The sequence below is a fragment of the Cervus canadensis genome, chromosome 28 (genome assembly GCF_019320065.1).
Source record: "Cervus canadensis isolate Bull #8, Minnesota chromosome 28, ASM1932006v1, whole genome shotgun sequence".
Lineage (NCBI taxonomy): Eukaryota > Metazoa > Chordata > Mammalia > Artiodactyla > Cervidae > Cervus > Cervus canadensis.
In genome coordinates, this window is record NC_057413.1 from 4,107,829 (window position 1) to 4,130,821 (window position 22,993).

General features: G+C 56.3%; 1 protein-coding gene across 3 annotated transcripts in view; it reads left to right on the forward strand.

The window, feature by feature from the left end:
• Positions 1-22,993, forward strand: part of RREB1 (ras responsive element binding protein 1) — a 121,205-nt gene that overhangs the window by 86,790 nt on the left and 11,422 nt on the right. For all 3 annotated transcript variants that reach the window (XM_043450980.1, XM_043450981.1, XM_043450979.1), the window contains exons 7-10: positions 1,278-1,422; positions 1,944-2,080; positions 14,584-14,773; positions 15,606-18,465. In XM_043450980.1, coding sequence (XP_043306915.1) covers positions 1,278-1,422; positions 1,944-2,080; positions 14,584-14,773; positions 15,606-18,465 — 3,332 coding nt within the window. The remainder of the gene's footprint in view (positions 1-1,277; positions 1,423-1,943; positions 2,081-14,583; positions 14,774-15,605; positions 18,466-22,993) is intronic.

The following is a 22,993-nucleotide window of genomic DNA, read 5'->3' on the forward strand; positions in this document are numbered from 1 at the left end:
CTCGTCCACCCTCAAGAATATGTCTGCAGGGTCAGAACCAGGGAAGCCCTAGCTCTCACCTCCACACACTCACAGGAGGAGGACTCGGGCATCCCTGGAGGCAGAGGTGAAGACTCTAGCCTTCCGGTTGAATCATTGGCCTGACAGCCTAAGCTGTTGCTCCTCATGGTTCATGAGCTCATGAGCTTCTCAGCCCTTTCCTCCCAAGCCTGTCTCCGGTAAAGAAAGTGCAGCAGGGAGTGAGCATGAGCTGAACAGAACTTCTTTTTAGAAGTATGACAGGATCATTTATGAAAACCTTGCTGTTTTTTCCCATTCTGAAAACGTCTCCAGTACGATAATCCCATCAGAGAGTTATTTATAAAGCACCGTGGCTACATTCCCACATCTGGCATAGTTTAACCCTGTTCAGAGATGGTGATGCCAATGACGACTGTCATTAGGAAAAGTCAACCTCTCATGTCACAAATCGAGGAAATTGAGACTGACTATCTTTTTGTAACGGCATTCTTTCTTTCCTATAGCTCTTGGGACCTGGTTCCTAGAATGTTTGTTTTAGAACTTGATAACGTAAGGTCACTTAGGTCAGGTCACCCATAACACTCTCTCTTTGGAACAGGCATGTGCATACTAATGTAATCCTTCCTTGTATGTATATTCCTGGTCCTGTAGATGTCAGGGTTGGAACAGGTAACTTAACCATTGTCCCAGCCACTCTCATGATCTGTGAGTTCACGTAAGACCTGGGAGAGCAAGGGCAGACTTTCAGGTTGGAGGCACTTCAGACGTGCTTGGTCAGCACTTCTCACATTTGACCCCAGCATGCTTCCAAAGGCAGAAGAGAGAGGGCGCAGTCTCCTGGTAGACAGTGGGTGGGCTCCGGGGCCACCGAGGGAACTGGTGGTAGTACCTGGGACTCCTTTTGCCTATAGAATTATGTGTCCCAAAATAGTACAGCTTGTCTGGATAAGTGGAGCAGATCATCAGATGGTTTGTTTTCCTCTCTTTGGTGCCAGAGAAGTTCATGAACATCTTCCAACAGAGAGCAAGAGCTGAGCCACTTTTTTGGCCAGCACTTCATTGTGAGAGCTTTAAGAGGGGTTCAGGGAGATTATAAGGTTTTTAAAACCAAGTCACTATATAAATTACACCCCCGTATCTCTTAACTAAGGGAAACTTTTAAGTACCAGTGCCCAAATAGAAGATGTTTTAAATAAACCAACCCAGTTTTCTTTCCTAGATCACATTGTCTGTGTGTATGTGTGTGTTCCTTGCAGACACATGAAGATCCACGAGAAGGACCCCAACAGCTCTCCAGCCGCAGCGCCCCCGTCCCCACTGAAGCGCAGGCGGCTGTCCTCCAAGAGGAAACTGAGTCACGATGCAGAGTCAGAGAAGGAAGACCCAGCGCCTGCCAAAAAGGTCCTCCCCGCCCCACCCCACACAAATGTGTGTGCGGCCCCGGGGCTCCGGGCCGAAATCACCCCAGCCTTCAGTTCCTCAGTCTGGGGACTTGGCAGACCCCCACTCCCAGGCTGTTAAGCTGTGTTTCCCCCCGTTGTTCCATAAGGTACCAGGAGAAAGTGCGCCCATCCGTCCTGACTTTGTGGAGCCCCCGGCCGAGCCCACTGATGATGCGGAGAGCTTGTTCTGTTGTTCTGGGCTGTTTTCGTCTCTCCAGCTAGAACGGGGGCTTCCCCAGCACTGGGGCCTCTCCTGTCGTCTCTGCTTTATTCCCAGTGCCTGGCAGATACTAGGCGCTCTGTGGGCATCAGCCAAATGAGGGGGCTGAGCAGGAAGGGGCGGGTGGGGGGCGACCGTGTCCCTGAGGCCTGCGAGGGAGACGTCGTCCTCCTCTCAGGCTCTGGGTTTACCTTCCGCCTTTCTGAAACAGAGCACGCAGGAGGCCCCCTCGTGACTCCGTGTTTCTCCTTTGCCCTCAGATGGTGGAGGACGGGCAGTTGGGTGATGCGGAGAGGAAGGCTGAGGAAGTGTTTCACTGCCCACTGTGTTTCAAGGAGTTCGTGTGCAAGTACGGGCTGGAGACTCACATGGAGACGCACTCGGATAACCCGCTGAGGTAGGAGCAGGGTGGCGTGGAGACGCACTCAGGTACCGGCTGAGGTAGGAGCGGGCCAGGCAGGCCGTGCTGTGTGTGGGGTGTGACGCGCCTCACTCCTGTCCCTCCAGCCTGTGGCTGAGCCCGTCACAGTGCTGGGGGCACCAACAAGGCCAGGCAGGCGGCTGCAGCTGCAGGAGGCATCCCCAGGGCCCTGTGCTCCCTGCAGTCCGAGCAGGGCCCCTGGGCCACCCCTGCTGGTCCCTGCACGTGGGGAGCCTCCAGGCTTTCTGCACAGAAGGTGTTGCAGCCCCCGTGCTTGTTAGGTGCACCTGCGTGGGTGGTAAGGACGGGAGGGCAGGGCAGGTGCTCGTGGGCGTGTGGACTGGGCCGGTGGCACAGGAGCCCAGGAAAGCGTCTGGGGGCAAGGCTGAGTTCTGTCCTGCAGGACACAGCACCTGAATGGAGCCTGTCGCTCCGCAGTGACGGGGGTGGTTTTTCTGATCCCCAGTGGTCCCAGGCAGGACGAGCGGGTAGTGATGAAGCCTCTGGCAGAATGTGGGGCTGGGCTGGGGGCCTCAGCTCTCCTTCCCCTCCTTCATCCCTGTGTCGTCATCAGGCAGGGAACCCAGCGGTCCTGCTGGGCAGGCCCCTCTTCCTCCAGAAGGGCTACCCTGGGGAGCCCCAGGCCTTGTGAGACTTGAAAGTAGCACGTCCTGAGAGGCCCAGCTGAAGGTTCCCAGTGCAGAGGCCAGGGCATACGTGGCTGCAGCTTTCGGTTTCAGAAGGCAGCTTGGGAGTGCAGAAATGTGGACATCTGTTTGTCTGACTCACCGGTCCATGGACCAGATTTCCTTCCTGGGGGCACGTGTTCGGTTGTGTCTGAGGAGTGAAAAGGTCCAAGGCAGCTAAAGACATTTGTGTTTGAGGGAGAAGGCTAATTACCCAGCAACTTAAAGCTGTGTCAGATTCCATTATCCTTCATCACATTAGCTTGACATTTTTCCATTAGAGAGAAAAAAGAATTTATGGGGAGATTAAAGTCTGAGCAGTTGAAGTGCTAGAAAATGTCTCCAAGTGACTGCCCTGTCCAAGGGAATCGAGGTGTGTGACGCGTGGGCAAAGCCGGCGGTCACGTCCCGCCGCTGCTCTCACAGGCCTGGACCAGTGGCGTCGGAGCTGCAAAGGAGGGCTGGGCCAGCTTGCCCAGGGTTCCCTTTCAGGCTGGAAATCCTTGGACTCTGAAACCCGCCGCTTCACAGGTGACATTCTGTCTACCAAGAAGAGCCCATAGGCCCTGTCATTCCAGGAGAGTCAGGAGCTTGACTTCCTGGTTTCCTAAGCGCCCGCAGCGCCCCGGGTGTGGGCTGGCGGGGGTAGTGACTGCTGACAGCGTCCTCTGGAACCAGGACGCACATGCGTGGAGCCCACGTTACCAGACTAGCCTCGTGTGCTGCGTCGTGGGCAGAGGCAGGCATCGCCTCGGCGACCCCAGCCCCTGCTGGTGCCCCTGACCCAGCTCCGCAGGGCGCCTGGTTCACTCACCATGTGTGTCTGCTCCTCCCCGGGTTTTCTTTCACTCCGGGCTTTATTCTGTGATGAGATACACCTCAGGAGCTACCCCGTTACTGTCTTCTAGGCGATTCTCTGCAACGGGAAACACCCTGGCTCTCAGGAAAGCTTTCTAAGCAGCTGGAGCCTCACCGCACAGTGGGTGGCCATGATACAGGGAGATGAGGTGTCCCCCCGTCCGTGCTGGCTGGCCCAGGGCATGGGTGCTCCCGGAGCGGGGCCTCCCGGATGGGCACCTAATCTGGGGCCAGGCCGGGCCTGCTGCTCAGAAAGGATGGGGACGGGAACTGCCCCGGACACTGGTTCAGTGCTCTACGTGATTTGGGACATAGCTTACCCACCGGGACTCCACGGCTGTGATGTTAAACCTGCAGTCCCACCCGTTTCCCTCGCCCACTTGGTGCTGGCCCCGTTTGTTTGGGGGGAGGAACTGCAGGAGGCCTGTGGCCAGCGGGCCCCCCCTGCAGAGCTGTAAGAAGAGGCTGCCCCGCGACCACCACGGGCCCGCCAGCCAGCCCGGTCTAGTGGGTGGGGCTTGTGTCTGGAAACCAGAGGAGTTAATTACAGAACAGAGTTAATCTCCCTTCTTCCCTCTCTGCTCTGCCCTCCACGCAAGCGCCTGCTCTCAGGATGCAGTGGAGGCAGGCCTCAGCCAGCAGGGCCCAGCCGGGCAGTGAACTGTGACAGTAGCTGGTGGGAGAGACTGCTTGTTAACCCAGAGCTAAAATAGGCACCCACTCCATTTGCAAACCCCAAAGGCAGCAGAACCACAGTGGGATGCTACCAGTTTAGACAGAAGTTTATAACTCGAAGCAGCTGTTGGCTTTTCTCTCGCGCTCTCCTGCCCTTACCCCCCACCCCCAAAGCTGGCAAGGTGCCCATTGTTCCTTAATAAAAAGCACTAAAAATCCAAACTCGTGCAAACGCCAGGGCCGTTCTCCCACAGTCCCCTGTGTTTCACGGGAACGAAGTGGGTGCTGGAGCAGGAGGAGGACGCGTAGCTGCTGTGGTCTCCGAGTGCTAGGTTCGCTTTTGCTCCGGTGTGCCCAGCAGTGACTCGGCCCTGTGTCCAGCCCCCCAGACGAGGAGCAGAGGCTCCTGAAAGCTGGCCCCATGGACTGGAGGTGATAGACAGAGTGTTGAAGGAGCAGGTGGATGCAGCGGGGACATCCCTGTGTGAGGCTGTGCTGGTGTTGGATATCGGGCCTGGTTACAAGAATAGAACAGAGTAGCAGGCTGTCCGCCACCGGAGGAGAGTCAGAGGGAGGGAAGTCCGGGTCAGCAGCGGCCAGCACGAGGGGAGCCGCGAGGGCCACGTTCACTTTTCTAGGAGCCACGTCCTAAAAAGGAAGAGGAAGTCGTGAAGTGGGTCACGCTTTGCTGATGTATCAGTATGTCCAAAATACAGTGTCCGTACAAAAGCTGTCGGCGATGTGTATTACATTCTCGCTTTCATACAGTCTTCACCAGTGCAGGGGGCATGATCTCAGCCCATCTCGTTGGAACACGCACTTTCCAAGCCCCCAGCAGTCCACACGCAGGCGCGGGCCTCGGACAGGCCCACCTGCAGCTGGGAGGGCTGTTTTTTAATTCCATTAAAATGTATCCAGCAAATGAACGAGTGCTTGTTGTGTGCCAGGCCCTCGACCAGACTTAAGAGGAGAGTAGCTACGGTAGAGACAGTGAAAGGGGTCGTGACAGTGCAGCGGGTCAGGTGCGGGCGGGCGGGGCGGCCCCGGGGTGGGCCCCCGCAGTGCGTGTGCGTGTGGATGCGCCGATGCCCTTGGATTCAGGTTTGGGAAGGTGGGGCCCCGAGGGGGCTCTGCAGGCGCGCAGCTGCACCAGGGGAGGCGGGGCTGTGGGAGGCGGGGGCGGGGCTGCGGGGGCGGGCGGCGCCAGGACCCGCTGCTGCTGGGCTCTCGGGTGTCCCAGGAGTGGCCGCCTCCCTTCACTGCGCCTCTTCTCCCCGCACACTCCATCACCTGCACGGGGACCCTGAGACCGGTTCACATGGCGCTGGTCCCACACTTGCTAAATGTCATCCTAAATATAGGAAAAGGGTATCACAGAATACTCTTCAGCATCTCGTATTCAAGATCCCAGGGGCCCAAGGTCCAACCAGAGGGAGGCAGGTTTGAAACACGCCGGGGTTAGAGGGGGAAAGACCCCTCCCCTGACTGGACGGAAGCTGGAGCGCTTGTCAGGGCTTCCCCCGCACCCCACCCAGGGGCCTCTCTGTGACTCAGGCCCGCCGGGCGGTGTAGCCGCCATCCGGGGCTCACCCCAGCCCCTGTCGAGCCGGTCCTTGGACCTGCCCAGCTTCACCCAGCGTTACTTGGGTCGAACAGACCTGCAGGGCGTCAGGACGCCTTATGCAGCCCTGCGGATTCCTGGGTGTGGGGAGGGCAGGCTGCCGCAGGCCAGGGCCCTGTCACAGGGCCCTCACCGTTGCTCCCAGCAACTGGGAGAGATTAGTGCAGCTGTCGGATGTCAGTTCTCTGGCCGGGACTCGAGGGTGGGCAGGAGGGGAGAGGAATGTCTGAGGCGGGTGGGGCCCCAAGGAGAGGTTGTTTGCACTCACCCCTTCTAGCCTCTGAAGACAGAACAGGAAAAACGAAGCATGAAATCCTTTTAAAAGAGGAATGTCAGTCCCTCGATTAAAACACTATAATGAGCAAGACATTTAGTATCTCAAGGAAGTGAGCAGGGTGCCTGCCGCTTTCGCAGCAAGGCGTTTCACAGGCTCTGATGACGGGGTGTGGGGAGGACTCCCAGTGCAGCCACTGTGCAGGGCCCCAGGTGCTGAGGATGCGACTCGGTGTAGAAAGCCCAGGGGCACCTGCCGTCTCCGTGCTCCCAAAGCTGCGGCCCGCAGCAGAGGGGCAGCAGGGCAGCCAGCTGCAGTCTGACCTGTGGCCCACATCTTAGTGACCCTGGGCTCAGCCTCCCCGTCTGGAAGATGGACTTGGGGACCATTTTGAGGATGAAGGGGCAGCCACAGTGCTCAAACTGTAATACTCAGTAAATGTTTACTTCTGATACTACTGTTTAGAACACGTGTTGTTTTTAATATTTTAAACCTCACAACACTTACGGTTATGGGTTCCCGTCGCTCCCTGGGAATCCCATTCCAGTGACAGAGAGAAGGCATCAAATTCCAGGGCTTCTCCAGGTACTGTTGATGTTTACTTGACCAAGAACAGGAGAGCAGTTTGGCCTTTAGTCTTTATCTAATAAAGAGCCACCTGTATCTCCTTTCGTTTTTGTAAAGATTAGGTAACTGAATTGCTATCTAGATTTTGTTTTGAGTCCTGCCTCCCAAATGATGTGATCCAACTGTGCGGAACCCCCGGCGGTCAGAAGCTTGAATGAACTTGATGCCTTCAAACTACCGCGCATCGCCTCCCTTAGATAGTTGGGGAAACCTGAGATTCTAAAGAAATGTGTTTCCTGATGTTTGAAATTTGCTAAAGCAGTCCTTCGAAAATATGCTTAGTGGAGTGAAAAAAAATTTTTAACCCTTTCTTGGAGCAATGGGGGTCAGCTGTCTTTCCCTTAACTGGGAAACGTGATGGAACAGCGTGGGAGTAAGGGTCACCACATGAACCTGAGATGGGTAAGACCCAGATTTGTTTAGCCAGGGGCTTAAAACATGTTTTTTTTAAGCTTTTTTATGGCCTTGTTTTACACTTTAGATCCCTCTGCTGGCGATCTTGCCTCCACATTTATCTTGACTTGACTCTGTCTTCTGTGAACGTGTGAGCTCCCCTCCCACTGTGGATGCTTCAGGAAAGTTACTCAGGAAACCCTCGCCAATAGTGGTTGCTGGTTCCCCGCCTCATGGCTGAAGCCTTTATTGTGAGTCAGTCCTGCTGACTCCCTGTCAGCCCTGCTGTGAGGCCCACTCCTTCCTATCCCCCTCACCCTGCACGGAGCCCACACCATCCCAGGATTCTGCAGTTTTCGTCTGAAAAACAGCTAAGGAGGAAGGAAGGGCATGTATTGTAAAGAGCGGCCTCCACGGCGTTCTGCCCCACTGGTTGCACTGCCCTCCACCCAGCGCCTTTAAGATCCTGCTCTTGCTTTGTTGAGATGAGTTGTGGATCTGGGCCCGAACGCCATTCGTTTGCATTAGAGTCTGTGACAGCTGAAAGGGCAGTCCCAGCCACCAGAGGCGAGCTCTCCCCACCTCCTGGAGCTGCGGCCCCACCCCAGCCTCACTGTCCTGTCCGCCTGCCGCTGGGCCAGAGTGGAGCTGGGACTGGTGGGGGGACTCTGGGTCAGTGCGGCCTGCCGCTCCCGTGGGGGTCAACCTTCTCTGACCACGTCCACGGCGGGCTGTTTGCAGCGCAGGCAGTGTCGGGGCAGAGCCCCAGTGCCGAGGGACCGTGTGAGTGTGTGTGGTCTCTGGAGGAGAAGGGACGGGGCGGGCCCGTGGTGCAGGTGCCTGGGATCCGCTGCCTCCCTCCGGCCCAGCGCCGGCAGCCCCCAGTCCTGCCATCTGTTCCTTTGAATCCCGGGGGCCACAGTGGAAACTTGGCTCACTCCCCTGCGTGCCGCCCCCAAGGCATTTCTCTGCTCTGGGGCCCCCCAGCCCAGCCCCTCCTGTCTCCACCTCACCCCTCCCCACACCCCTCAGTGACGCCTCAGGTACCTAGGTGGCAGCAGGTACCGAGGTACGCGGCAGGCGAGGTGGTCAAGCCTCAGACAGTGGCCTCTCCCCTCTGCTTCCAGAAGCTCCAGCTCTGCAGGCCCCCAAACCTCAGCCCCCCACCCCCACCCCAGTAAACCGCTGCCCCTGCCGCAGGAAAAGAACAGCCCCGTGGGAGGAAGGAGCCCACAGTTAGAGGAGTAGGGTGCCCTCCCAGCGTTCTGGACTAAACGGGCTTCTTTTCTCCTTGAAGCACTGGCCAGCATGTGCTGGAACTCAGGTGTTCTGGGTACAGCGGGCCTGGTGAGCTGCCTGGGGCAGAGAAACACCGCTCCTGTGAGCAGAAGGGTCTGGCACGCATGTGGGTGGTTGTCCTTCCGTCAGGCGGGGCAGGCAGGATGTCCATGGTGGTTCCCATCTCTGAGGTTCCTTATGTGATCTCACCTTTATGTACATTTGTCTGCTTTGTGGCACTCTGTTCCAGTGTGTGGCTTAAAAGAAGGATTTGTTCCCTGAAGAGTGGACGGAATTTTATTACCTTCTTTAAGCCCTACAGCTAGATACACTTTCCCCCATTAAATGCGTTTATCTTACTGACAGCGACGTTAGTTTCCATTTGGAAAAGTTACCCTCAGTTTCCAACTTCGGGCCATCTCCGTTGCCAGAAAATCCACAGCAGCCTCTCGGATCTGCGCTGTCTCCCTCTGGCACGTCGTCAGATCACTTGCAAAATGAAATTGTCCTCCAGCACTCCCTCTGCTGTGTCTCCAAGTACAGTTCCACTCCACCTAAATATTTTACAGCTTGCTGTTCACGAGTTCCTGGCAGGGTTGAAAGATCCCCCCCCACCCCAAACCTGGGGGTGAGGGGAGAGTGCTGGGGACCACCCGACCAGTGGCTGTGGCCCTCACCACTGTGCCAGGCCCGTGTGAGGTTAGCAGCCAGCCCCGGGTTAGTGTCTGCAGCCAGCAGCGCTGCCCGCAGATTTGCAGTGACCCCCACTGGACCTCCGGAGGAACCGAATGTCTGGCTGACAAAGGCAGCCTGGCCATCTCTGGGTGATGTTCTTCTGCTGTGGTTTCATTTAAGGTCTGTTCACAGACAGAGATCCAAGTGACAGAGGAGGCAGTGTTTTTCCCCCAGGAGGGTTCTTTCCTTCCGTTCAGCCAGCCTCTCGAGGTGCTTCAGATTTCAAAGCAGGGAATTTTTGTTTTTTTCCCCTCTGCCACTGTTTGAGATGTTTGTTTGTGAGATGACCGTTTGTGTCATGTCAGAAGTGAAACAGGAGCACCTTGGTTGAAATCCTGTGGAAACAGAGGTGTGATGTGGTGGACAGAGGGCTCGTTGCACGTCCTGAGGAGGCTCTGAGTTGGGGCTGTGGCTCCAGAGTGAAGTGTGGCAGAGGGCACGGGGCAGGGACTGGAAAGGACACCCACTTCCCCTAGGGCGTCCCCAGGTGGACCAGTGGCAGGGGAGACCCGCTGCTGTGCTGTGAAGTTCTCAAGAGTGCAACAGGACAGGGCATCCCTTTGAAACTAAAATTCCATGTTTTCTGCATTTTTGTGTTTGCTGGTAGTTCCCAGGAAATGGGTTATGGTTTTTTGTTCCTAGCATGGTAAAGTATTGGTGAGGTTTGGTCTAGTACCTTGCAGTTCTCCAAGCATTGTGTTATCTTTGTTAACAGTTACAGTAACTCTGAAGGTCCCCACGTACAGATGGGAAAGAACCCGGCTCTGTGGCAAGGGAGAGAGCTCTCCCAGTCTGCAGCCAGAGCTGTTCAGAGATTCCAGACCTCTTGCTTACTTCTCACTGTCACTTATTTCCCAGCTGGTCTGACATGAGAGGCACCTGCTGTGCTTGCCCACCTGCAGATTCCTGGGTCCCTCCCCTAGTCACTCTGATGCCAGCCCATCCGCCGCAGCCCTGGGAACCTGGTTTTCACAAGGTCCCGAGGGATTCTTATCTCAGCCACGTCTGGGAAGTTTTTACACAGCAGGCAGCTGGAATACAGATGAAACAAGTTGTCCAAGGCCACCCACTCCAACTCCCCGTTCCCAGCGTCTGGGTCCCATGCCCATCCCCCACTGCTCCATACCCGCCTTCCTCGAGGACACGGCCTGTGGCTGGCACTAAGTATTTCTGCCACGTGTGTGCTGAGCACCTACCATGTGTGAAACTTGGTCCTACGTGCCAGAAACGGGAGGGGATTGAAGGTCAGCAAGAGAATGGAGGAGGAAATAGATATTCCTAGATAAATCCACGGCTGCGAGAGTGGGCAGCAAATCCGCATCACCACCTTCTAAGGCACCCTCATCCCCTGGGTGACCCATGCAAGATGCATCACACAGAATGCCAGTATACCCCACACTGAGGCCGTGGTCTTGAAAGAGGAGGGTGCTCAAAAAGATCTCTGGGGCACAAGAGCAAAGTAATAGGATTTTTTTTTTGGCTCATCCTCTAAAATTTTCTATTTTTATATTTTATAATATTCCTTGAAAGAAAAGCTATGACCAATCTAGACCTATTAAAAAGCAGAGGCATTACTTTGCCAACAACGGTCCTTCTAGTCAAAGCTGTGGTTTTTCCAGTAGTCATGTACGGATGTGAGAGTTGGACTGTAAAGAAAGCTGAGCACTGAAGAACTGATGCTTTTGAAGTGTGGTGTTGGAGAAGACTCTTGAGAGTCCCTTGGACTGCAAGGAGATCCAACCAGTCCATCCTAAAGGAAATCAGTCCTAAATAATCACTGAGAGGACCGATCCTGAAGCTGAAACTTCAATAATTTGGCCACTTGATGCAAAGAACTGACTCATTGGAAACGACCCTGATGCTAGGAAAAATTGAGGGCAGGAAGAGAAGGGGACAACAGAGGATGAGATGGCTGGATGGCATCACCAACTCAACGGACATGAGTTTGAGTAAACTCTGGGAGTTGGTGATGGACAGGGAGGCCTGGCATGCTGCGGTTCATGGGGTCAGACAAAGAGTTGGACATGACTGAGCAACTGAACTGAACTGAATATGCCTGGTACACGTGCATGCAAATACATGTGTGTATATAAATACAAAAAGATACATAACACACACAGACATCTCCAGACAGCAAGCTGATAATGAGACATATGCTTAAAAACCTTTCAGCTCTAAGGCTGAAAGTCCAGCAGGAGTGCAGCCCTCCGCCCACGCACATCTGCTCGCCTGCAGTTGACACGCTGGCTGCTGAGGGTCAGGGTCCTCTCTCCCCAACCGGTTAGTGTCAGTAATGCTTGTAATTATTTGCTGTAATGTACATTTTCTATAAACCAGTGAATTTTTTTTTTTTAAAGAATAGTTTCTATGAAAAAGAAGTTGGGCAGACTTGCACATAATTCAGATTGGGTAGGTTTTGTTGTTATTTGTTTTTCTGTCAAATGTAGGGTGGACGAGACCCCTATGAACAGGAGAGAGGAACGATCATGAGAAGTAGGTGCTGGTTGAGTTTGGTTTGCAGAAATCTAAGTTCTTGCTCCACCTTAAATCATCTAAAGCCAGAAAGCAAAGGTGTCATATCACAGTGCCTCACAGTGAGAAGGACATGGATCTTCATTCAGTGGAACTAGACCTTGGCCCCCAGAAAAGACAGGTGAGGGAACAAGCCGTGGGCTCTCTCTTTACAGAACACGCAGTAGGTACGTTCTGTAAAGGTTCCAGGAACGCAAAGTTAGCAAACACTGAACCGTTGTTCCTTGAGGAAACATGGGGTTTGTTTCCTGCAAGCCTCTGCTCACGTTTTCATGTAGTAATCAATACATAAACTTGTTTCATTAAGTGTATTTCTGTTAATATATACCATTAACACATCACCATTGAACTCAAACAGCTGACAGCACTGTAGCTCATCTCACACGTGTCTTTCTCCGTAAAGCCCGTCACGGGCTTCTAGCTCTTGGGGACACTGAGTGGTACTGCCCATGGTGACCATTTTAAACAGAGTCATCAGGAAGAAGCGCTGAAACGCTAGCAAAGTGGCAGGAAAGAGACAGCGAAAAGGACACTTGCTCACAGCCGGAACTGAAATGAGCGAGCGGAGCATCTCCTTGACCAAGCCCAGCGGGGAACGTGTGTGTCTGTTGAGCGGCTGATTCCTCCCGCCCTGTCCCAGAACATGCCACAAATGCTGATGTGGGTTTGCAGATTTTAGCAAGGAGGCAAATTCACAAACACAGAATCTGCAGATAGTAAGGGTCAACTGAATGGTTTAGGTTGAGTAAAATATTTAATGTGCATGACTTTTTTTAAATGAAGTTCCCACCCCACCCCCTTACCTGACTTTGATCAAGGAGCCTGCCTCTGGCAGATGGAGCGCGCCCTGCTGTCTTCCCTTGGTGAGTGGGGACAGGGCCTTGGCCTCCGGTGTAGTGGGGTGATCACATACTCGCTGGGTTGCTAGGGTGCCATGAGCTTAGATGTTTGTTGTGAGGTCCTGGTGCTGGTAAAGATTAATTGTAAACACTCTGCAAATATTCGACACAAAATATATGTCATCAGTGCTAATGGTTAACTAGGAAGAGGGATCCATCGTAGACCTCAGGAGTGAGATGCCCAAGGGCCCGCTACGGACAGCTCCCTGTCTTCCTTACCTCTCACCTCACCTATCAGAGAAGGCACAGACCAGCTTCCAGACCGTTCCTTGAACTTCACCAGCTCCAGGCCCAGACAGGACAGAGGGGAAGGTTGACGAGGTGGGGCGGGGGTGGTGGGGGGGAGCAGGAGGATCTGAACAGTGGCAGGAAGCAGGGCCCAGAGACATGGAAGCTACACAGTACCAGCCACAGCTGTGAAATCTTTCCACACCTAAAGGTGTTGGGCTCCCTGCGGCCGTCACTGCCCCCAAGCCTTTATCACCGTTGGCGAGCTTAAGCAGTGGCCCCTCAAGCGGGGGTTGTGTTCCGAATGGCTCATGGGAACCCAGTGTGCTAAATTTAACGGAATGATAACACTGACTCTCAACAGAGAGAGGGTGGGGGGGTGGGGACACGGGACCACGATAGCTGGGCCATCCCAGCCCGGCACAGGAATGGAACTAGCTGCACAGACTTGGTGCTGGCCTCGGTGCCTCCTGTGAAGCTCAGCCACCTCACAGGTGAGGTGTCATCTTTGGCTTGCAGAGAAGAATTTCAAAGCCAAAAGAGTTTCCCTTCGGGTGTGTGCAGTGTCAGCTCTGGCAGGTTGCTGTACCCCTCTGTGCCCCAGGTTCCTTCTTGAAAGGCCGGAAAAAGACCTGCCTGGAATTTCTGCGGGAGCACATGCGGGTGTGTACGTGGTTGGAAAAACGTGCTGTCCAGGGGGCACTTCCTGCGATCTACACTGCCTGACGCGGCTGAGCCTGTGAGATGGACCCCCTGTGACTGGGGATGTTTCAGTTCCGATTAAATGAGGTTCTCATGGCATCTGTATGCAGTGCAAGTCCAGAGGGTGTGGGTGATGTCCTCATGGTGGTTGGGCTCAAGTGAAGACAGGAGACTGATCTGAAACGTGGAGGAAATGGAGACAGCATTATATCATGAAGGGTATTTGTGATGCATCCACGCGTCCCAGGCCAGGGCAGATGTCTGCGGTCGTCTCTGAGGTGGAGCGTGACAGTCTTTGCTCTCTTGGTGACCACATCTGTAAGAGCCCTTCCAGGACAGGGAGACAGTGTGGTGGCAGGGAAGGTGGGCACGTGAACAGGGCTAGCACTCGGCTTTGCTGCTTCCTGGCTGTGTGGCCGCCCCCGTGTTGCCGGCGGTTTTCGAGCCTCCGTGTTTTCCCCTGGAAGATGGAGGTCAGGCGATGTGCCACCCCTGTGGGGTGCCCTCGGGAGCCTCAGAACTGGGCTACAGGGTCACTGTCACCTGCTCCCATTTCCACTGGAGAGTTTGATCACCGTTTACCCCAGTCACACATCAGGGATGCTGGTGTGACTGCTCCAGCTGCTGTGGAAATGTGTGTTTTCTGGCTTCCGAATATCTCTGATAATCAGAATCCATGGAGCTGGGGGTGGGACATGTTCCCTCCACCTTATGTGAACACAGGTTGGAGCAGGCGGCCTCAGGTTCCCAGCCCTGTTCACACCTCTGCCGTCTGCACAGGCTGGGGGGCCGGTAGGACCCCTTATTTTTTTTTTAAGGAGTTTAGTGTCGCTCACCAGGAGCTGGTTGGCTTCTTGACGTCATAGCCTCTTTATCTTGCTCGCTTGAAATGAAGCAGGAGGAGGCCCCACACGGCGGGCGCCAGGAGCTCCCCGCCGCCGCCGCCTCACAGCCTGTGCCCTCTCCTGCAGGTGCGACGTCTGCTGTGTCACCTTCCGCACGCACCGCGGCCTGCTGCGTCACAACGCGCTGGTCCACAGGCAGCTCCCCAGGGACGCCGCGGGGCGGCCTTTCATCCAGAGCAACCCCGCCATCCCCGCCGGCTTCCACGACCTGGGCTTCACCGACTTCTCCTGTCGGAAGTTTCCCCGCATCTCTCAGGTACGCCATCGGCCGCGGCGGGACCCAGCTTCCCCACCGAGGCGGGCTCTCCTCAAAACACTGCCCTTTGGGCTCGGTCTACCCCTCGCAACCCTAGCTGAATTGAATCTGTATTGTTAACAGTGGTTCTTTAACGTCCACATCACAGCTAAATATCTCTGGCATTGTAGTTTCTATTCAAACGTTCTGGGTCATTGTTAGCCTGAGCTGCATTTGTTCTCTGCTTGTAAAACACCTGCCAAAGCTACTTTGGCGGTCACTTCTTTCAAGTTTTTAAGAATTGAGGTAAAAGATACCAACAGTGAAATTCTTCAGAAGCCCCAGGCTCAGTGTCTTATTCTGTATATATATGCTCATGTGCATATGTCCGTTTGCACACAGCCACATGTACACACATGTGTACATTCGCGTGTGTACCCACGTCTCTGCACTCCTGTAGCCCCAGCCACACCCCCCCCCCAACCCCATTCTCCCTTGAGGCCCTTCCCAGGCAGTGCCAGCGGCCCACAGTCAGAGGAAGCCCAGTCTCCACTGATGGCAGGGAGTTACCATCAGTTAGGTTTGTAGGGACCACGTTTTTAAAGAGAGAACCCAGCCTCTGTGGTGGCGGTACTTCACGGCACTTTCCTGCCTCTCTGCCCAGAGGCCCTGGGGACTGCCTCCCTCATCAGGAAGCTGCGGTTCCTAAGGTGCTTACCTGCTGGTGCTCCTTTCTCAGGCTGGGGGTGTTAGCGCAGGGGAGGGTGGGCTCCCATGTGCCACGATAAGGGCCCGGCCAGGCCTGCTGTGCAGCGGGGAATGGTTTCTGACTCTCTGCCTGGCTTCCCCGCAGGCCTGGTGTGAAACGAACCTACGCAGGTGCATCAGTGAGCAGCACCGCTTCGTCTGCGACACGTGTGACAAGGCCTTCCCCATGCTCTCCTCACTCGCCCTGCACAAGCAGACACACGTGGCTGCCGACCAGGGCCCAGACCGGCTGCAGGCCAGGGCCCTGCTGGGCAATGACCCGGACCAGAAGGTCTTCCTGGCAGTGCTGGGCCTGCAGCACACGGAGGACGTGCAGCCCACGCCGGCTGAGGAGCCGCCGCCGGATGACAACCAGGCGATCCAGTTCCAGGCACTGCGGTGCCAGCTACCTCAGGAGCCTGGCTGCACCGGCCTGCTCAGCCTGGCCCCCTTTGATGCCGCTGCCCTGGGCGGGGCACTCGCCGTCCTCCCGGCCGCCACGGACAGCATGAAGCACCTGGCCCTACAGCCCTTCCAGAAGGGCTTCATCATCCAGCCCGACAGCAGCATCGTGGTGAAGCCCATCTCCGGGGAGCCGGCCATTGAGCTGGCAGACATCCAGCAGATCCTGAAGATGGCAGCAGCTGCACCACCACAAGTCGGCCTCCCGCCGCTGGCCAAGGCGCCCGCCGCGCCGCTGCAGGCCGTCTTCAAGCACATGCCCCCTCTGAAGCCAAAGCCCCTGGCCGCACCGCGCACGGTGGTGGCCACGTCTACGCCCCCGCCTCTGGTCAACACCCAGCAGGCCTCCCCTGGCTGCGTCAGCCCCAGCCTGCCCCCGCCGTCACTGAAGCTCCTCAAGGGCACGGTGGAGGCGGCCCCCGGCAGCCACCTGCTGCCGCCCAAGTCGGGGGCACAGCTCTTCCTGCAGCCACCACGCCTCGAGCTGCCTGGCCAGGCCGAGGTGAAGACGCAGCTGGAGCAGGACAGCCTCCTGGAGGCGCTGCTGCCGCTGGGCGTGGAGGCCAAGATCAAGCAGGAGATCACAGAGGGGGACCTCAAGGCAATCATGACGGGCCCCGGCGGCAAGAAGGCGCCGGCCATGCGCAAGGTGCTCTACCCCTGCCGCTTCTGCAACCAGGTGTTCGCCTTCTCTGGGGTGCTGCGCGCGCACGTGCGCTCCCACCTGGGCATCTCGCCCTACCAGTGCAACATCTGCGACTACATCGCCGCCGACAAGGCCGCGCTCATCCGCCACCTGCGCACGCACAGCGGTGAGCGGCCCTACATCTGCAAGATCTGCCACTACCCCTTCACGGTCAAGGCCAACTGCGAGCGGCACCTGCGCAAGAAGCACCTCAAGGCCACGCGCAAGGATATCGAGAAGAACATCGAGTATGTGACGAGCAGCGCGGCCGAGCTGGTGGACGCCTTCTGCTCCCCGGACACCGTCTGTCGGCTGTGCGGTGAGGACCTGAAGCACTACCGCGCACTCCGCATCCACATGCGCGCGCACTGCGGCCGCGGCCTGGGCGGCTGCCCCAAAACCCGCAAGCCCTTCGAGTGCAAGGAGTGCAGCGCCGCCTTCTCAGCCAAGCGCAACTGCATCCACCATGTGCTCAAGCAGCACCTGCACGTGCCCGAGCGCGACATCGAGAGCTATGTCCTGGCGGCCGACGGCCTGGGCCCCGCCGATGCGCCCGCCGAGGCCCCGGGCCGCGGCGACGAGGGCGAGCACAAGCCCCTGGCCGCCTACCTGGAGCCCCAGAATGGCTTTCTTCCCGCGGGCCCCGCCCAGCCTCTGCCCCCGCACGTTGCCGTCAAAGTGGAGCCCGCTAGCAACTTTGCCGCAGAATTCAACGAGCCCCTGGACTTCTCCCAGAAGGGCCTGGCCCTGATCCAGGTGAAGCAGGAGAACACGGCTGCCTTCCTGAGCCCCTCTGCCCCCTATGACTGCTCCATGGAGCCCATCGACCTGTCCATCCCGAAGAACTTCCGGAGAGGAGACAAGGACGCGGCTGCTCCCGGGGAGGCCAAGAAGCCTGAGCAGGAACCCGGGAGCAGCGAGCAGGCCTCCCCCGGCCCACCGGCCTGCCCCGCGCTGCCGGCGACCTTGGGCGCCAGCGGGCCCCTGGAAAAGCCGGGGGTCCCGGCCGCAGCATCCTCGGCAGCCAGCCCTCTGGAGGCCGCGGCGCTGCCCCTGCAGGGCCCCGTTCAACTCGCCGTGCCCCTCTACTCCTCAGCCCTGGTCAACAGCTCTCCGCTCTTGGGCACCTCCACCCTCGGCAGCCCGGCCTTGCTGCGGCCGCTGCGCCCCAAGCCCCCCCTGCTCTTGCCAAAGCCCCCCGTGACGGATGAGCTGCCCCCGCTGGCCTCCATCGCCCAGATCATCTCATCCGTGTCCTCGGCCCCCACCTTGCTGAAGACCAAGGTGGCCGACCCAGGGCCAACGGGAACCGGCAGTACTGCCGCAGCCTCAGACGGTGTCGGGGGTACCCTCCCCAAAGCCACCACCGACGTCACCAGCCCGAGAGAATCCAGTGACTCATCCCCCTCCGCCAACAGCCCAGAGGCAGCCTCGCCGACCGAGCAGGGACCAGCCGGCTTGTCGAAGAAGAGGGGCCGGAAGAGGGGGACGCGGAGCCGGGCGCGCAGCAGCAGCGGGGTGGACCTAGACTCCAGCGGGGAGTTCGCCAGCATCGAGAAGATGCTGGCCACCACGGACACCAACAAGTTCAGCCCGTTTCTGCAGAGTGCGGAGGATGACACCCAGGACGAGGTGGCTGCGGCCCCCACAGATCACACCGGGCCCAGCGACGAGGAGCAGGGCAGCCCGCCCGAGGACAGGCTGCTGCGGGCGAAGCGCAACTCCTATGCCAACTGCCTGCAGAAGATCAACTGCCCGCACTGCTCGCGGGTCTTCCCCTGGGCCAGCTCCCTGCAGAGGCACATGCTCACACACACCGGTAAGAGAGCTGGCGGCGAGGAGGGGGCGCCCCAGCGGCCCTCCTCCCCACCCCAATTCCCAGCTTGTCCCCCTCTTCAGACCCAGGAGTGGGGGGGCTTGCCTGGTGGCCCAAGATTCTGTAACCAGAATGGCCTGGCTCAGGCATCTGGTCCTCCAAGGGCGGCTGGCAAAGGGAGGTGTTGGGGTGTTTTCAGGTGTGGTGGTCCTGGGCCATCTTGTCCCTCAGTTGGGAGGAGGCAGCTAGGGGCATGGGGACTTTGACAGAAGAATTTGCATCCTCAAGGCAACATTTAAATCTGCAAACATAAAAAAAAAAACCTGCAAACATTCTGTGACGTTCTTTTGATTGCTGTGTATTCTCAAGGAAAATATTGCAGATTGTGCAGCCACTTTTCAGTTCACTGAGGCGATCACACCTTCTGGTTATAGTGATCATCAGTGACAGACTAGTTTTAGAATTTAAAAAACTTTTTACTTGTACTAAAGTAGATTGTTCCAGAGAAACATGCGAATATATTCTTCTAAGTAACAGGTTTAAATTGTCAAATAGATAGCCCCAGAGTATTTTTCAAATGTTTTCATATATTGGTTTTTAAAGAGAAGTTTAAGATAAGAAATACACTTTAAATAATTTGACACCAGGTGGTTAGTGGTCAGGTGACCATGCAACTCCCATCTTAATTCTGAGTCACTGAGGATTCAAACAGGATTTATATCTTTGAACTAAGGACAGTTTGGGTGAGATTCTTAACCTTTTGGAGATGACCACACAAATATTAATTGATCGGACCTGAAACAGAACAAAAGAGTTGTATGGTACAGGATTGCCTGATAAAATACAGGATACCAGTTAAGTCTTAGATTTCAAATAAGCAACAAATAATTTTTAGTGTATGCGTCTCCCATGCACTGTTTGGGGTAGACTGAAGGGGGACACAGGGAGGGGGTGGCAGAGCCGTTGTGGGTGACGAGGGCCCCGGGGGCTTCAGGAGGAAAGCGTTTCTTAGAGGGCACCCCCCACGGCAGTCTCTCCTGCCGCCCTGTTAGGGTAATGCCCGCCTGTCACCTGCAGGGTGTCTGAGAAGTGAACACTCCTCTTCCGACTTCTCAGCAGCCAGCTGGTCGGGTCTGATGAGCTGGCACTGCCTGCCCACCCATTCCTCCCCCCGGGTGCCCCGGGCCCGGTGGGCCCCCCCAACTCTTGGACGTTCTGTTCTCTTCCCGGCAAGCCCACGGTCTCCCTGAGAGGACCACGTGGCCGGCACTTCCTCTCCAGACTTGTGCCAAGTCTCTGCAGGCATCTGGTAGGAGTTTCCTTCGAGCGCCCAGGCGTCCTCTTGGTTTAAGATTTGGAGGTGTGGGCACGGAGCGGGGAAGAGGGGAGCGGGAGACGGGGCGGGTGGGGGCAGGCGTGACCTTGTTTTCCCTGCTCAGTCACTGCGCTCCCCGGGAGTCTTTCCCCATCTGTCTTCCCTGTGTTCTTGCCGTGGGCATCGCGGGCCTTGCCTCTGGAGGTGCAGCAGCCCTCCAGAGCTGGTCTTGGTGATGGGCCATGAGGGCCATGCTTTCCCCATCTTGCCCCGAGGAGACCGAGGCTCAGGGCGGGTTGAGTGATTTGCCTGTAGGTGTTCAGTGGTGGTCCTAGGTTGGGAGCCTGGCCAGGTCCCCTGCCGCCGCCCCTGCCCTGCCTGAGGATGTGGGGTGCGTGTGTGTCCTGACCCGTTCCAACATGCAGGATGGGGAGGTGGCTTGAGATAAGGTGCAGCACGGCTGTGGACCCCGAGCTGCTGACAGGATGGTGTTAGTCACACACCTTGGCCCAGGTGGAGGCTGGCGCCCCGTGGGCTCACTTACCATCCTCTGCTGTTTCACAGCCTCGGCTTCCAGAGGTAGTCTCTACATCAAGCTGCTTAGTGATTTTAGAGAGTGCTCAGCAGCAGGAACAGGGAGTTCCAGCATCTCTACGGGGTCTCCCAGACATGTTTCCAGGGCATCCCGCCACCTAAACAGGCAGCATTAAGCAGCCCAGAGAGTGAATGTCCAGCGGGGGACTCGCTGTTGCTCAGGCAAGGGACATGTGGTCTCAGCCCTTTCTCTGCGTGACTCAGGCTCTAGGAACCGAGTCCCAGGAGGAAGCTGGCGTGGCTGGCGCACTTCGTGTCCTAGCGCGGTCTCCACTCACAGCTCCTTCCTCCTTCCGCTCCTCTGCTGCCCAAGGTGTCTCGGGGGGGGGCCACCCTGGTTCCTTCCTTCTCAGCCTGATCAGTGCCGCCTCTTCAGAAGATGGCTCACTGGTTTCCGCCTTTCCCCCTTGTGAGCATCCCGTGTGTTTTCAGGCTACAGGTAGAAGAGACAGTGCCAGAAAATGGTTCATTTCAGCCCCACCCGACTTCCTCCTTGTGAAATGGAGCGTCAGGACCCTGTGAAGGCTGAGGTGCCTCCAGCTCTGCTGGTCCTAGTCCCTGGCCTCGCCCACTTCCTTGTGGTTGGTCTCACTGATCTTTCTTGCCAGCCTGGATCCAACCTACCTCTCCCACCCTCTGTTCACCAACACCCACATGGGGGCTGGAGTCTGTGGGATGCACACCTCTGTGTGGAGAGCGCTCCCAGTGGGGTGACACGCCTCAGTGTGGAGAGCGCCCCCAGTGGGATGACACGCCTCAGTGTGGAGAGCGCCCCCAGTGGGATGACACGCCTCAGTGTGGAGAGCGCTCCCAGTGGGATGCACACCTCAGTGTGGAGAGCGCTCCCAGTGGGATGCACACCTCAGTGTGGAGAGCGCTCCCAGTGGGATGCACACCTCTGTGTGGAGAGCGCTCCCAGTGGGATGACACGCCTCAGTGTGGAGAGCGCTCCCAGTGGGATGCACACCTCTGTGTGGAGAGCGCTCCCAGTGGGATGCACACCTCTGCAAAGAGTGCTCCCAACCTCACTGGTATTTGACTGCTTTTCACTTTCTTAGGCGGCAGCTCTGAGAGTGTCTTCCTGGCCAGCCCTGCGTCATCTCTGCCTGATCCTAAAAGAAAGAGACCCGGGGGTCAGGAGAGCAATGGTGAGCTGGCTGAGGGGGCGAAGCCAGGTCATCACACTTACTCTGGGCGTTCACCCTTCATTCCCTCCTGCCCTACCTGCCAGACAGCGCCATGGGCCTCTTGTAAAATTTCTCTCTTCATTTCTTGACTGTTCCGACACCACGGGTGTGGGTTGAAGGATGACATAGGTCTTTGGTGCAAAGGTACCTGTGAAGGTAGTTACAGGTGCATTTAGAAACACCCCTGCTAATGCAGTCTCCTGTGACTGTTACCAAATGGGTAAAATCATCAGATACCTTCCATACGGATCACCAGGCAGCAAGGCTTTTCTGAAGACTGTGACAATAGAATACTAGAAGGGTTCTTGTTTTCCTCTGTCCATGCAGTCTGGAGGGCACACTGCTATTTAAAATGTGTGACTTATGCAGTGAAAGGGGGACTTTTAAAGACTCCTGTTGGTTGTCACTTTGGGAATCTTCCTAATTGGATATGATACTTCCAGGTCATTGAGTTGGTTTCTAAACTTAACCTTAGCATGAATTTCCTCATCCTGAGACATCCGCCTGGCTCTTGAAACCAACTCTAAAAGTGAAGCGTTTACCAGTGTGGAGGTTGTAGAGTACCTCATATAGTAGGGAGAAGCAAGAAGCCAGCCGCTCTGTTTGAAATCAAGAACCAGATCACAGTTCACAGCTTCTGACTTGTTTTCTTCTCGGGCCTGGTTCTCTTGTTTTCACACTGGCCTGACTCAGGCAGACTGTGATTGTTGCCTCTGGAGAATGAAATGTTAAAGGGAAAATATTTTCTTCTTCCTTACAACAGAGCCTGAATAATTATTAAACATTAGGTTCGACATTTAGTGAAAAGAAATAATTTGAAGGGTATACACACACACACAGAAAACGTTAAAATGTTTTACAACTTGTCTTCACACAAAAAGCATGACTTTTTTTTTTTTTTAAAACATGGGCATTTTTATAAATTTAGCAGAAAACACCTGTGAGGTATGTGAAGCATGGGTTCTCCTGTTCACCCTCTGGGGCCCACGTGGAGCTCCCTAGAGTAACTTTTTTTTTTAGTTTTCAGCTGTGCTGGGTCTTCGTTGCTCTGCACGAGCTTTTCTCCAGTCGCAGCGAGTGGGGCTGCTCTCTGGTCGCCATGCACTGGCTTCTTACTGTGCTGGCTTCTCTCGTTGCCGAGCGCAGGATCGAGGCGTGTGGGCCCGGTAGGTGTGGCCCCTGGAATCCAGAGCACAGGCCCAGTGGTTGTGGCCCTCGGGCCTCGTTGCTCAGCAGTGTGTGGGACCTTCCCGGACCGGGGATCGAACCCCGGTCTCCTGCACTGGCAGGCGGATCCTTTACCGCCAGACCCCCAGGGATGCCCCGCACACGACTGGTTTCTGATTCCACTTACCCGTCCTTCTAACTGCACTGTCTCTGATGGTTCTAGACATCTGTGTTTAAAAACCTCTATCAGCTGTCTGGAACCATCTCT